General features: G+C 40.0%; 6 protein-coding genes across 6 annotated transcripts; 2 read left to right on the top strand and 4 right to left on the bottom strand.

The window, feature by feature from the left end:
* Positions 1–5: 5 nt before the first annotated feature.
* Positions 6–944, top strand: KTI12 (Kti12p; the record flags this gene model as incomplete). Its single annotated transcript, XM_018130053.1, has 1 exon — positions 6–944. One exon carries the CDS (start codon positions 6–8, stop codon positions 942–944), a length of 939 nt encoding a protein of 312 aa, XP_017985851.1.
* Positions 945–985: 41 nt separating this feature from the next.
* On the bottom strand, positions 986–2746 carry ATP25 (Atp25p; the record flags this gene model as incomplete). Its single annotated transcript, XM_018130054.1, has 1 exon — positions 986–2746. One exon carries the CDS (start codon positions 2744–2746, stop codon positions 986–988), a length of 1761 nt encoding a protein of 586 aa, XP_017985850.1.
* Positions 2747–2945: 199 nt separating this feature from the next.
* ABF1 (DNA-binding protein ABF1) lies at positions 2946–4241 on the bottom strand (the record flags this gene model as incomplete). Its single annotated transcript, XM_018130055.1, has 1 exon — positions 2946–4241. One exon carries the CDS (start codon positions 4239–4241, stop codon positions 2946–2948), a length of 1296 nt encoding a protein of 431 aa, XP_017985849.1.
* A 564-nt stretch (positions 4242–4805) lies between these two features.
* On the bottom strand, positions 4806–7001 carry CCR4 (CCR4-NOT core exoribonuclease subunit CCR4; the record flags this gene model as incomplete). The annotated part of the gene is made up of 1 exon (XM_018130056.1): positions 4806–7001. The coding sequence occupies one exon, from the start codon at positions 6999–7001 to the stop codon at positions 4806–4808; it is 2196 nt and encodes a 731-aa protein (XP_017985848.1).
* Positions 7002–7741: 740 nt separating this feature from the next.
* ATS1 (Ats1p) lies at positions 7742–8768 on the bottom strand (the record flags this gene model as incomplete). Its single annotated transcript, XM_018130057.1, is given in 1 exon segment — positions 7742–8768. Coding segments are annotated over 1 exon segment (1026 nt in total).
* A 484-nt stretch (positions 8769–9252) lies between these two features.
* Positions 9253–12486, top strand: FUN30 (DNA-dependent ATPase FUN30; the record flags this gene model as incomplete). Its single annotated transcript, XM_018130058.1, has 1 exon — positions 9253–12486. One exon carries the CDS (start codon positions 9253–9255, stop codon positions 12484–12486), a length of 3234 nt encoding a protein of 1077 aa, XP_017985846.1.
* Between the last annotated feature and the right edge of the window lie 733 nt (positions 12487–13219).

The raw sequence follows: 13219 nt of genomic DNA, 5'->3' as shown, positions 1-13219 counted from the left end.
ATACAATGCCACTGGTGCTATTTACCGGTTTTCCTGGTAGTGGAAAAACTACATATGCGTTAAAATTGAAACAGCTGCTGGAGGCTAAAATTGAAGCCGAATCCACGCTTGCTGACTACACTGTTAAATACCATTCTGATGAAACACTGGGTTTACGACATGCAGATTATACTACCTCTCATGGGGAGAAAAGTGCAAGATCAAAAATCATGTCCGTAGTGAAGCGGGACCTGTCGCGAACATGTGTTGTTATAGTGGATTCTCTGAATTATATAAAAGGTTTTCGATACCAACTGCATTGTGAAGTAAAAAATAGCCGGACAACATATTGTTTGGTACACTGTCTTGCACCAAAGGATCAATTGTTTAACTGGAATTCAAACCGGAATAAGGAAGATTCTTGGGAAACGGGACTTCTTAACCAACTAGTCCAGAGATATGAGGAGCCAAATCCTTCGGCGCGATGGGACTCGCCGTTATTCTCTATATTAGCGGGAGTCGATAAGTTAGAGGGTAACATAGAGCAAGAAATATACCATGTATTGTTTCCAATGCTATTTAAAGATGATTCAAATCGCGAGGTCGAGAAACTGCTACAAAGCTTAAAACCTAGTGGTGCGACAATGATGAAACCAGCCGCCCAGATGAACCAAGTTCAAGTTTTAGATGGCGAAACGCAAAAAGTTGTACGTCGAATTATGGACTATATAAAGTCCAATGTTGTATCGGGACTCATTCGGGTAATTGTCTCTGATGAGAATGATATCAACGACCCTGCATGCTGTTTTGTCGAATTATCAAGCGATCGTATTAGCATGGCACATCTCCAAAGAATAAGAAGACAATTTGTACAACTTAACAGGTTAAGAGGCATAGAAAATGATAGGATTGTGCCTCTTTTTACAGAATACCTCAATAAAAATCTTAATATGGATAATATGTAATGAATTTGTCGGTTTATTTATACAAGTGCTATATATGCAATTTAGATAAGTGATAGATCGCTCCTTAACTCAATATAGCGTTCTGAGGTAGGGTCAACCTTTTTTAGTAGCTCTAAAACGAGGTCTCGCAGTTCATGATGAGCATTAAGGTCTATATTATAACGCTTTAACCAAAGCAGTAAACCTTCTTCTAGTACACTTAACCATACAGCATAGTCACCCTCCTGCAGCAAATGTCTGAAAAAAGTTGTCCACACCAACTCATCCTCATAGTGATTAGGAATCCAACGATTAAAGTAAAGGGGAAACAGCTTATGCCAGTCCTTGTTCTTGCAAAATAATTCGATGCAAAGTAGAATGACACTCCTAGTGTCCATATTGGATTCGGTGATGTAGAAAACGTACTGGTATAATGCATGCATCTTCATTTTGGAGCTCACCATTGTTCGCAATACACGTAGAATAATTCGCTCATCCTTCATGACTTCGGGATCATGTTGTCTATAGAGGGATAGTACATCCACCACCATTTTATTATAGTTTGATGCAACGGCCTCATACTCAGGCTCCACTGTCTGTATTTCTTTGTTCAAAAGATTCATGAAGGAACTAAGCTCTTCCCGATTGAGAATACCCCCCATTGACTGCTTGAGGGTAAAGTACCCAAATAACTTTTTTAAGCTAACCGATAGTTTGTCCTTGTAAGGCTGAAGATTAGCAACATGTTCTTGTTGGGCTTTTTGAAAAGCAAGCAAATCGCTTGCATATAGAAATTCGTAGAATTTCCAACGCAATGCCCACTCGACATCTGTAATCTTGGTAAGAGACCATTTATGCTCAAATATATCAACCCATTTTTGCGTGTCTTTCATTACATCAGCAGGAAGCTCACCCATTGCATTGGTAACATCTTCTAAAGAGCCATCAGTTTCTCTCGCCGTCTGAAAATCTTGAATTAGTAATGAATTGTATAGCGAGATATTATCCGTCTTGTGGGCCTGCATAGAGTAGTATCGCCTTGATTTTGACATCGCCAAACTTTTCAGAGCAGCTAGAATATTATCAGGCTCACTAGAGTCTTCGGGTTCTGGAGGTGCATCTTGTCGAACAGAATATAACTCATACTCCTTTTCAGTGCAGAAAAGTTCCTCCAGATTTAACTCCTTCCTTCTTTCTTCAGTCAATAGATGTACATGGACGTTTTCGTCCGGTTTGCTCTTCAACTTACAATCCACAAGATACCAATCGCTCTGTCCAGCATAATTTGACTGTGATTTTACCAGCTTCCCTGATCTCTGCATTCTTCTGGTTCTTTTGCGCATTTCCTGAGCTGTGAGGCCTCCTTCTTTCGTTGGATATACACCATATTCTGTTTTCAAGTACTTCATTAATTCCACAACACTTTTAGATCCATGCTTCTTTGACTGAACAGTGGCTAATACTAAATAACCGGTGCTATTCAATGGACGGTGTGCTTTTAATGCGTTAAAACATATAATATTTGTTGCCCCAAGCTTTTTTTGTAAGACACTGGTGATGCTATCCAAAACCTTTGGATAAGGCTCTTCGGGAAATCTTATATAGTCTTTTTTAAGTAAACTATTGCCTTGCTCAGTAGGGGCTGGATCCTGTAAATACCATGGTTTTGTTATCGGAAGAATAGATGGTGATGAAGATGTATCTAGACCATCGTTATTATTTCCAGTAGTGTAATAACGCCCAATAGATTTAAAAAAATGGGTACCTGAGCTTAAAAAACATGCAGGTCGCAATACATTTTTAAAATTCCAAGGTCTCAGCATTTTCTCACTAGGTAAATAGTACTTTAAATGCGAACTGTGACTTACGATGACCTAGGTTTTGTATATCGGTTTTTGAAATATCAGAAAAAACTGAAAAAATAAGTCTACCTACAGAATATCTAAAACGAGAGCAATGTACACTCAACAGCCTTAGGAATACATACATTTATATTGTGTTTCATAACTACAGTAAAGTAGGTTACTGTCCTCTCAATTCCGGTTGGATATTTTCGTCGGCAATATCATCATCCTTTTTTATTTCAGGATCAACATCGACGTTGCCATGTTCTTGAGCTTCGACCTCTTTTAAATGCGATGAGAGTAATCTTAATTGCTCTGCCATTTCATCATGTGGCGACATTTCCTTGTGCTGATGGTGATGATGGTGATGGTGATGCATATCTGAGTCAATATCAACGTCCTGATCAGCAACATCCCCGTTTACAGTATCTTGTTGATGGTGGTCTGCCACCAACGATCCCCGAGTACCCATTTTAACTGCATTAGAAATCTTATTCGACCTCATCTTCTTCTTGGGTTGCTCATCCATGGCATCCAATCCATGTTTACCACCGTCCACAGACATAGCTGCTGCTGCTGCAACTGCTGCTGCATCTACATTAGCATGTACGTGATGATGTACATGATGGCGTACATGTTCCGGTACCTGTACATCTACATCATCTTCATCGTTACCTGTCATATCATGAGATGATGACATAGCATATGGGCCTTGTTTCTTTCGTTTTAGCACAAAGCGCGCCTTGTATGTTGTTATCCGCCTAGCAATTTGCGCCAGCAGCTTTTTGTCCAGCTCCTGGTCCGTCAAGCCATAACGTTCTTTAATTATCTCTAGAATACCAGATTCGTCCACATATTGTGAGACCCTGAACTTAGCAACAGTATTATCATCCTCGTTGCATAAAGTTTCTAAAATGGAATCGAATTTCAGATCATTCTGTAATATCTTAGGAATTTTCGTCAGAACAAACTTGAATAAGCTTAAATTAGTTTCCAGTGGATGATTGTGATACGGTTCGATCTTCGTAACCGTAAACGGACCTTTCATGCTGTTTTCATTATGCTGAGATCCTGTATTTGCAACTGCTGCCACTGCTGCCGCAATAGCTGCACTAACATCGTCTTCAACATTTACCTTCTTTTCATCCTCAACCCCTGTTTCACTCACATCCTTATCGCGTTCCATAGAACCACCGTTTGGTGATATCGGCCCTCCAGTATCACCATGAGATGCTTGTGAACCTGAACCACCACTATAAGATAACAAAACTTTAAAAGGACATGATTTCAGATGACAAGCAAAAGTAAAGTGTTTGCTTCTATGCGAATTCTTCAATATTATTGGACACCTTGCTTGGAACTCATAGTCATTGACAACATCGTACCAAGATTCTAAAGTTGGGAAAGACTTTCGCTCATCTGTTGATGCTAAGTCCTTATTTATAATCGGATGCTTATATTCATATAGCGACATCGATCTATTCGTCGATATTGATAACTGAGGGTTGTTGTTTTTCTTCGTGGTGAGTTATCTCCACTAGCTTTGATTTAGCCAAACGTTGTTGTTTATCACGAAGGATGCCTTTTCGTTGAAGGTGTTCAAATTATTGCTTTAGCCCGTGTAGTTTGCCACCTTCGTAGGATAAGAGAACGTCATGTGATTGGTTGGTTTGTGGCTCGGAGGTCGGGTAACCTTGAATGCATCCTAAGTTTTTCTTAGTATTAAGTGACTAAACGTGATCGGAGTGTCTTGTATTATGTAATGCTATTTGTCGTAGTTGCGAATATCAATAAGGTCACCTTCCCTGAAGATTGCCTTATGACTAGTACCTGCTGATACGTAGAAAAACTCGTGTTATAATATACAATAAAGTAGATAGATGTTACCTATTTTCTCTACTTCTTAGAAGCGTTTAATGTTGGACGGCTGTGTGAAGTTGTAGTAGTATAGGTTTAAAGGCGTCAAAATTGGGAATTGAGAACGTTATTAAATCTATATCGGTGTAATAACGATGGTGTAGACGCTCTCGCTCATTATTCATGCAGCCTTGTTGCTACTACCGTTGCCAGTAGTGGTTTTGGTGAACTCGAAGCGCACTAGTAGCGGAATGTGGTCACTCGGAATTTTGTCGTTCGGCAATCCAATAAATCTAGACGCATACGATGGATCAATCTCGCCTAGAACTCCACGAACTCGTAAGGCCTGAGTGGAATACCATATGTAATCTATAACGTCTGTGAAAGAAGGCGAAAGGTTAGTGAAAGGCAGCTCCCCAATAACTTCATAACTTGATTTCAGAGATAAGTTATGTGCGTAATTTTTCTGGGACATGTAACCAAAGTCCCTACTTTCAATATCTTTATGAGCCTTCACAGTGCCGGTATTAAATAGTTCTACTACAGCAGAGCTCAATTGAGAGTTGAAGTCACCACAGATCACTAAAGGTACTTTCTTCTTCTCTTGTGGATTATTCGCACCATGTTGTTGTTTTAACAGTTTTTCTATGTAGTCGAGCAAAACGCCAACTTGGAACGTCTTAACATCGTTAAAATGTGGATCCCAGTGCAAATGGGTTGTTACTACCCATACATATTCTCCATTGTGCTCATACTTCAGCTTAACAATCAATGCCACATTATCTTTGTTCATAGCACGGTTTAGGTAATCTTCAGTACGTTGGAATTTATTGTGCTTCATCCACACACTGCTAAAATCTATTGCGTCCGTAAAGACAGTTGTGAATTCCGAGTTTTTGTAAAAAATACAACAACCGTCAACCTTTTTGGCATCTTTAGATTGCATGGTTCTTGCCCTGGTTTTTGCATGGAAAATACCGGAATAGCCTTGCTTTTCCAATAGTGGTAACCAGAATTCCTCGTAAGTTTTGCTTTCCACTTCCTGCAAGCAGATTATGTCTGTTTGGTAATTTAGAACCTCTTCCTTTAACTTTTCACGCCTATAATCCCAGCTTAGTGCCCATGATGGCACAAAGCGATACATTTTTGGCGTAGCATAATGCTGGCATAATGTGTTGTATGAAAGAAGTGTGAAAGACTTCTTAACAAGGTCCCTGCTCAAGTGCTCTGTTGCATCATTTAGAGATTTGTAACTCTCCACCGATTCACCATCTGCATTCACTTCAACAAAGCGACGAGGTTCAGACAAAGGGATTTCAGGCGCATTGTCTCTCAAATAAAAGATTAAACCAGTAACCGACTTTTCCGCTAGTATTTTAACCAGCTGTCTATCCAATGGATTACCCTCGCAGCCCAAAAATTGAAGATTAAATAAGTTCCCAAACTCCCATGGAAGACTAGAAACCATATTGTCAAAAAAATATAAGTACTTCAACTGGTAGCACATTCCTAATTCAGGTGGCAATTCAGTTAGTCTGTTGTGAGAAATATCCAATACCCTCAGATTCCGAAGTTTCTTGATAGAAGGAGGTAGATGTGTTAAATTGTTACCGTTCAAGTACAACCGCGTCAAAAAGTCGTATTTAAACAGATTCTCATTCAGATTGTATACAGCCAAATTTGACAAATCAATTGTGTGCCATAACTGCTCATCGTATTTAGTATTCACAGGTGCAACCATACGGTGTTCCACCTCGTCATCTTCGTCAATATTAAACTGGAACAGCTTCTTTTGCTGTTGCTGCAGTAAAATAGATGGCGTAGTTTGCGAGTTGTTAGCTAGTTCGGCCTTGGGAGTACTGGGAGTAGATACAGGTGTACCGTGGGGACGCTGTGTTTGCTGTCCAGGGACCGGCGTGCTAGAATTGTTCGGAACGGCAGGATCGGCGGCCATTTCAAGGAGATATTGCTTCGTAAAATCTACCAAAGATTTCGCCATGTCACTAGGCTGCTGCTGCTGCGTCGAGTTAAACTGGTTTTTCAGATACTTCTTCATAGCATTTTGCCTTGCATAAACATTCTCTTGTCCCACAGATTGCCGAGATATTGCAGCTAGTTGTAGTTGCAGGTTCCAGATGGGATTATTAACCAATGTAGGATCACTCAAATGAGGATGATATAGCGGATTCGAGCTATTAGAAACGCCTTGCTGGCCAAGCTGGTTGGCCAACTGTTGTAGCTTGTTATTCAATAAATCTTGCTGCTGCTGTGGAGCATTTTGATGTAATGGCTGTGCCAGTGTTTGAGGAGTGCCAAGCATTTGTGGTACGGTTGTACCTGCCGCAGGTTGATACCCCATTGGCGGTGGGTTATTCATGTTATAGGGTGATTTATGAAGTCAAATTGCTTCTTAAAATGAATTCTCGCTGGCTATTTGCTTTTTTGATGGTCCATAGTACCTATTTGCCACCATTTGGAGGGTCTCATGTTTTCTTTAGCAAGTCCCAGACCTACACTCTGTTCGTATATAGTGATTGGTCATTTCTACTGTAACCCTACTAAGATAACTGCGGACAGCCGCAACTGAATTTAAAGACAGGCATCAATTGCTATACAATACCAATGTTCTACATGTATGTTTTTACGATGTAAAATAGCTCATGTAAGACTCTTAAATGTTTTAGTGCTGGGATCTACAATTGAAATGAATACTGTAATAGGGGACATAGCTGAAGGTCGGGTAACAAGAAGAAAATTTTTCAGTCTAACATTTTTTCCGATTATATATATCCACATAGAATTAAGAACATATTTGTTCTGGTGAAGTGCATAATTATGTTTATCACTTCTTTAGAAGTGAAGGCTGAATTAGTTTTTATAGTTCACAAAAATGCAGCGCATTTGATGGAATTGTATTGACTCTTTTGACCTTTATAACAGAGATGTTAAAGAAGTGGGAGGGTAAAATTCATACTACCCGTTCACGATACGCATCTTGTAAATCAAAAATCAAGAAGTCTATACATATTTTCCATGTGAGCCATCCCTAGCATTTATTTCAACGCTAGGGGATTGTGTTAGTTACGGGCATTCTAATGAATGTGGGAAAGGTACTTCTTAACATTTTGCGCATATCCAAGATGTCGCGCATCCGCCTTGTAACCAAATTATTTTTTCATCGGTTTCTAAGACACAATTAAGTGGACTTATGATATTACTCTTGTCATTGTAGGGGGATGTTTCTTCTAGTAGTTTTGCTGAAGAGCCGCAATTGCCATGTTCTCCCCAGCCCCAACAGTAGACGCGGCCATCGGCTAAAGACATCATGCCGTGTTCGCTTCCTGTGTTTAAGTGGGTCATATTAGAGGGTCGCTCCCAGATGAACATCTGACCATAATTTCCATTTCCATAAGAAAATATTTCGCGTTTTGTCCAGATGTGCAACGAAGACCACATTGCGGCGATCTTAATGATTTCTTCAGAAGATATATCGCGAATTATGTCGTTAATGCGATCTCGCATAGTTCCTGAAATTACAAGTTTCCCCGAATCAATGATTGCGACAAAATCTTTTCCCATTGTAACTTGCGTTATATCCTTGCCTTCGTATATTAACCTTGGCGAATCAAAACCCTTACTCTTCGGTTCTATAAGCTGTCCCTTGCGATTAGGACCCCAGCCGAAGAGCTTGTTGCCGTCGCGCAACACTACATTTTGAAATGATGAGTATATTGCCCTTGAACTGTTTAAACACGTCGTTACGCGGCGCCATTGATAGGCGCATTTAATGCTCCCTAGGCCTAATTCGCCATTAAGACCTGCACCAGAAGTTAAAACATTCCCAAATGTATCTATTACCACAGAATAATCCCACCCACATGCAACATCTTCAAACGTGCCGGGGATTTGTATCCAATTAAAAAGGCTTTTGGCATCATCCATAGCGAACTGCCCTTGCCTACCATCACCAGTGGCCCAAAGTTGGCCATCTTCCATTAATACTAGCGAGTGGTTTCCACCACAAGCTACTTTTATTGGTTTAATCACACTTTCAAAGGTTAAATGTGGAACCATTACGTCCTTAAAATGGCCGATGCCTAAGTTGACCACTGCCGTTGGATCCCAATGCGTAAATCTTGTACATCTTGTTCGCTTTTGTTATTAGTTGGTTTTGTAGCTAGTATTATCTTTTGCTCTGGATGTCTATGAATGAAATAGACTTAAAACTAATGGAGCGGCTTGTAATATAACCTTCATATAAAGGTCTGGGCGGCGTTAAGTTACGTTTTTGAGGTTTTCTGACGAACACTAAAACAAGGTTGTTTATTATGTAGTGTACCGACGTAGTGACAAAGCGTCTAGATAAAACTTTGTGTAGTTTCACAACAGTAACGTAAATATTCAACAGCTAAGCGATGAATGTGTGAGTAACCGAGTCGTTCCATAGAATTTGTTCATTCATATTACGCTCTTTAAATCTGCCCTTAGATTTCAGGCGAAGTCAGTGAGCCCGAATCAACTGAAACGAAAAATTTCACACTATAGCAATGGTACGCTATAACATTACTTAGATGGTATATGTAACAAAATAGAAAAAGGAGCAATTTCGATAGGGGAAGGAGTCAAGAATGGATCCAGATACCCCTGAGAATACATATGACAGCTATGAGCATAAGGCTCAGGTCCAAGTTCCTGAATCGTCCCCAACTACAGCTAAGCAAGAATCGTCACCTTTAAAGACGTACCCGCCTTCTAGTGGGGATGGTAAACCCAGCATAGCACAATTACATGATCGGTTTACATATAGGCCTAATATTGCCCCTAGCATGATGGAAGAAAGCCATAGTATTGCAGGGACATCTACTGGCATAGATGCTCATCTGAAGGAAATTCGACAACATTATCCAGACTTTTCTGAAACCCTAATTAGGGCAGTATTCAAGTCAAACTCATTTAGTATTCCCTTGACTATTGATAGATTAAATGAGTTACGTGAAAAAAAGATGGCCAAGTCTTGGGCGATGCCTTCTAAGAAGTTTGGCGCTGGCACTTCAAGGCTGCCATCTTTAAGGCTGAATGGTCCGCTAATATCCAACAATATGGATACGACTGGAGTAATGCAAAGGATGGAACATAACGTTGTTGTTGAGTCTCCTGAGCGGTCGTCAAAGATAACACTAGAAAGACAAAAGAAGTCTATTTTCGATCGTTATTCCCATGTGATGCATCAAGGTAAAATGGGCCCTTCCATGGAGCAAGTGCAAATGCAAAATGTACCGTGGAGAGTAGAACCACCTATTTCAAAAAAAAGAAAACTAGTCCGTGCTGATAATTTGGTAGCAGTTTCCAAGAAATCTAAAAAGGAGAAAGTTTCTCTTAGCGATGAGGAGGAAGACGAGATCAGCGCTGAAGAGGGGAGTGCGGACGATATTAGTGGGGACGATTACGAAGAGAGAAGTCATGAGATAGATATTGACGATCAGGTTTTGCAGTTCTTAAATGAAGCAGAGGCTGGAGACATTGCTGATCTAGCAGAAACCCCGATTGATAAAGCATTGGCGCTGATTGCAAAAAGACCCTTCAAGTCATTGGATAGCTTTAGCACAATGGACTTTGTAGTAGAAGGTGAATCAGAGGCCACAGATAAGAGGACATCTAGTAGAAGGCGTGGACAAACTAAAAAGGATGGCGCGAAGATGTTGGAAAAGATCACGCAGTCCATGCAAGGTTACAACGCTATAGAATCGTTGATTAAGAAATGCTCATCATATGGTAACTTAATAGCCAATGAGATAAAGAAATGGGGCGTTCAAGTTGAACAGAATAGTGAGGGAGAACTGAACATTATGGAAGTTAAAGTTGATGAATCAGAAAGTGACAATGATAACGATGTTTCCGAAGTCTCTAATAATGGGCATCAAGCGTCTCATAATCCTCCAGTAAGTGATAGTGAAAGTAGTGGACACGAAAACCACGCAAGTGAGCAAGAGTTAAGTGATGAGGGGCAGGAAGAAGAAGAGGAGGAGGAGGAGGAGGAGGAGGAGGAATTTGACGATGTATATGAAGATAGTGAAGACGAGGAATTCAGCCATACTCGGCGTCGTGGTAACCGCGGTAACGGATATGACAAATCGGGAAAGAAAGAAGTTAAGTTCTTTAAGCGTAAACCTAAGCTACTTGCTCCAGATGTAACTCTAAAGGACTATCAGCAAACCGGTATAAATTGGTTAAATCTACTATATCAAAATAATCTGTCCTGTATTTTAGCTGATGAGATGGGGCTCGGAAAAACATGCCAAGTTATTTCCTTTATCGCATACTTAAAGGAAATTCGTCAACCGGGTCCGCATTTAATCGTGGTTCCATCTTCCACTTTGGAGAACTGGTTGCGTGAATTTGAAAAGTTCTGTCCTAAATTAAAAATAGAACCTTACTACGGCTCGCAACAAGAAAGATCTAAATTGCGTGAAATTCTTGAAGAAAATGAGGGTAAATATGATGTCATTGTGACAACCTACAATCTGGCATCTGGAAACAAGCTAGACGTTTCGTTTTTAAAGAATCGGAGTTTCAATGTGGTGGTTTATGATGAAGGCCATATGCTTAAGAACTCAATGTCTGAACGATTTACTAAACTAATGAAAATCCACGCTAACTTTCGCTTACTGCTAACAGGCACTCCGCTTCAAAACAATCTAAGAGAACTAATGTCATTGTTGGAGTTTATTATGCCCTCATTGTTTGTGTCCAAGAAGGAAGAATTAGCGGCAGTCTTTAAACAAAGGGCAAGAACCTATGATTCTAACGTTGATTATAATCCCCTTTTAGCACAAGAGGCTATAGATCGTGCTAAAACAATGATGAAACCCTTTATTCTACGGAGACGTAAGGATCAAGTTCTCAAGCATCTTCCCGCAAAGCATACCAGGATAATGTTGTGTGAGATGACGGCAGCACAGAAATCCATCTACCAGCGGGAAATCCGTCTGGTTATGGAACATAAACGCATGCAACGTGAAGGCGTCCTTCCTGCAGATCCGAAAGAGAGAGCGAAACTTACACAATCGACTTCTAAGAACCTTATCATGGCACTAAGAAAGGCATCTATACATCCTCTACTGTTCAGACATGTTTACACTGACAAGATAATTGACAAAATGAGCGACCGCATCCTTGATGAGCCTGAGTATTCCGACAATGGTAATAGAGAGTACATTCGGGAAGACATGAGTGTGATGAGCGACTTCGAGCTGCACAACCTTTGTTGTAAATTCCCCAATACCCTAAGCAAATTCCAACTCAAGAAAAAAGAGTGGATGCAATCGGGCAAAGTGGATAAACTAAAAGAAATCCTCAGTGGAATAATGGAGAGGAAAGAGAAAGTCCTCATTTTCTCACTATTTACCCAGGTTTTAGGCATTCTAGAATTGGTTCTTTCGACCCTAAACATTAATTTTCTTCGGTTGGACGGATCAACGCAGGTGAATGACCGTCAGGCACTAATTGATAGGTTTCAAGACGACGATTCTATCCCAGTTTTCATCCTTTCCACGAAAGCTGGTGGATTTGGAATTAACCTCGTTTGTGCAAACAATGTGATCATCTTTGACCAAAGTTTTAATCCTCATGATGACAAACAGGCTGCTGACAGGGCACATAGAGTTGGACAAGAAAAAGAAGTTACAGTAACCACTCTTATTTCTCAACATTCTATCGAAGAAAAAATTTTACAGCTTGCAAAGAATAAACTTGCACTTGATTCTTCAATCAGCTCAGAAAATAAGAATAAAGAAGCTGACTTAGAAACAAAGGTTTCCGATCTACTAGAAGACATTCTATACGACGAGAATGTCAATTCCTGATAATGCACGTCAGGAAAGTACGTGTATACCATAACATGCGTATATCTATGTTCATGTGTTCAATTTTCACTTATAAAGGTATATCAAAAGATATACGAAAGATATACTAGAATGTATCATCTATTCTTTAGTTGTATATCTTTATTGTTCTTTATGGCATAAATTACCTATAGTGACGCTCAAGTCTTTCCCCCCTCCATTGTTTTTACGTAAGCAGTCTCCTTTCTCCTGAAGACTAACCCCCAGAAGTGACTGTACAAAATGGCCGAGGCAGTTCCTTTCCAATTATGAGATTCTCCGTTAAGCGTTGCCGAGGTAACGGCTAATTTGATCCCGAAGTGTAAATCCTTTTTGAGTGTATGGACCTAATTCTAACTAGCTTCTCCGATATATCATCTCTTTAGCAGTCCTAGCGCGTCCGATGAATCACTCCGTAGCAGCATAGCCCTTAAAGCTCGCTATATATCACATTTCGCTCAAATCACTAAAGACGTATAGTCTCCGTGTCTCGTGACTATAAGGGCTTCTTACGCTTTTTCAAAGACAAGCGAACTTGCGATGAAAAACAAAATGTATTAAAATAGATAACCCTCATTCCATTCATTTTTACTTATATATACATAAATACTGCAATTGCGAATCAAAAATCCTGCTAAAATAAAGAGTTAAGAAAGCTTCGGCCCCCTGCTGTTTCATTAACCCAAGATTAAATATTAAGGTGCTAGGATAAGAT

The sequence above is a fragment of the Eremothecium sinecaudum genome, chromosome II (genome assembly GCF_001548555.1).
Source record: "Eremothecium sinecaudum strain ATCC 58844 chromosome II, complete sequence".
In the NCBI taxonomy this organism is placed as follows: domain Eukaryota; kingdom Fungi; phylum Ascomycota; class Saccharomycetes; order Saccharomycetales; family Saccharomycetaceae; genus Eremothecium; species Eremothecium sinecaudum.
The sequence above is the reverse complement of the archived record's forward strand: the minus strand, read 5'-3'. Positions and strand labels throughout refer to the sequence as shown.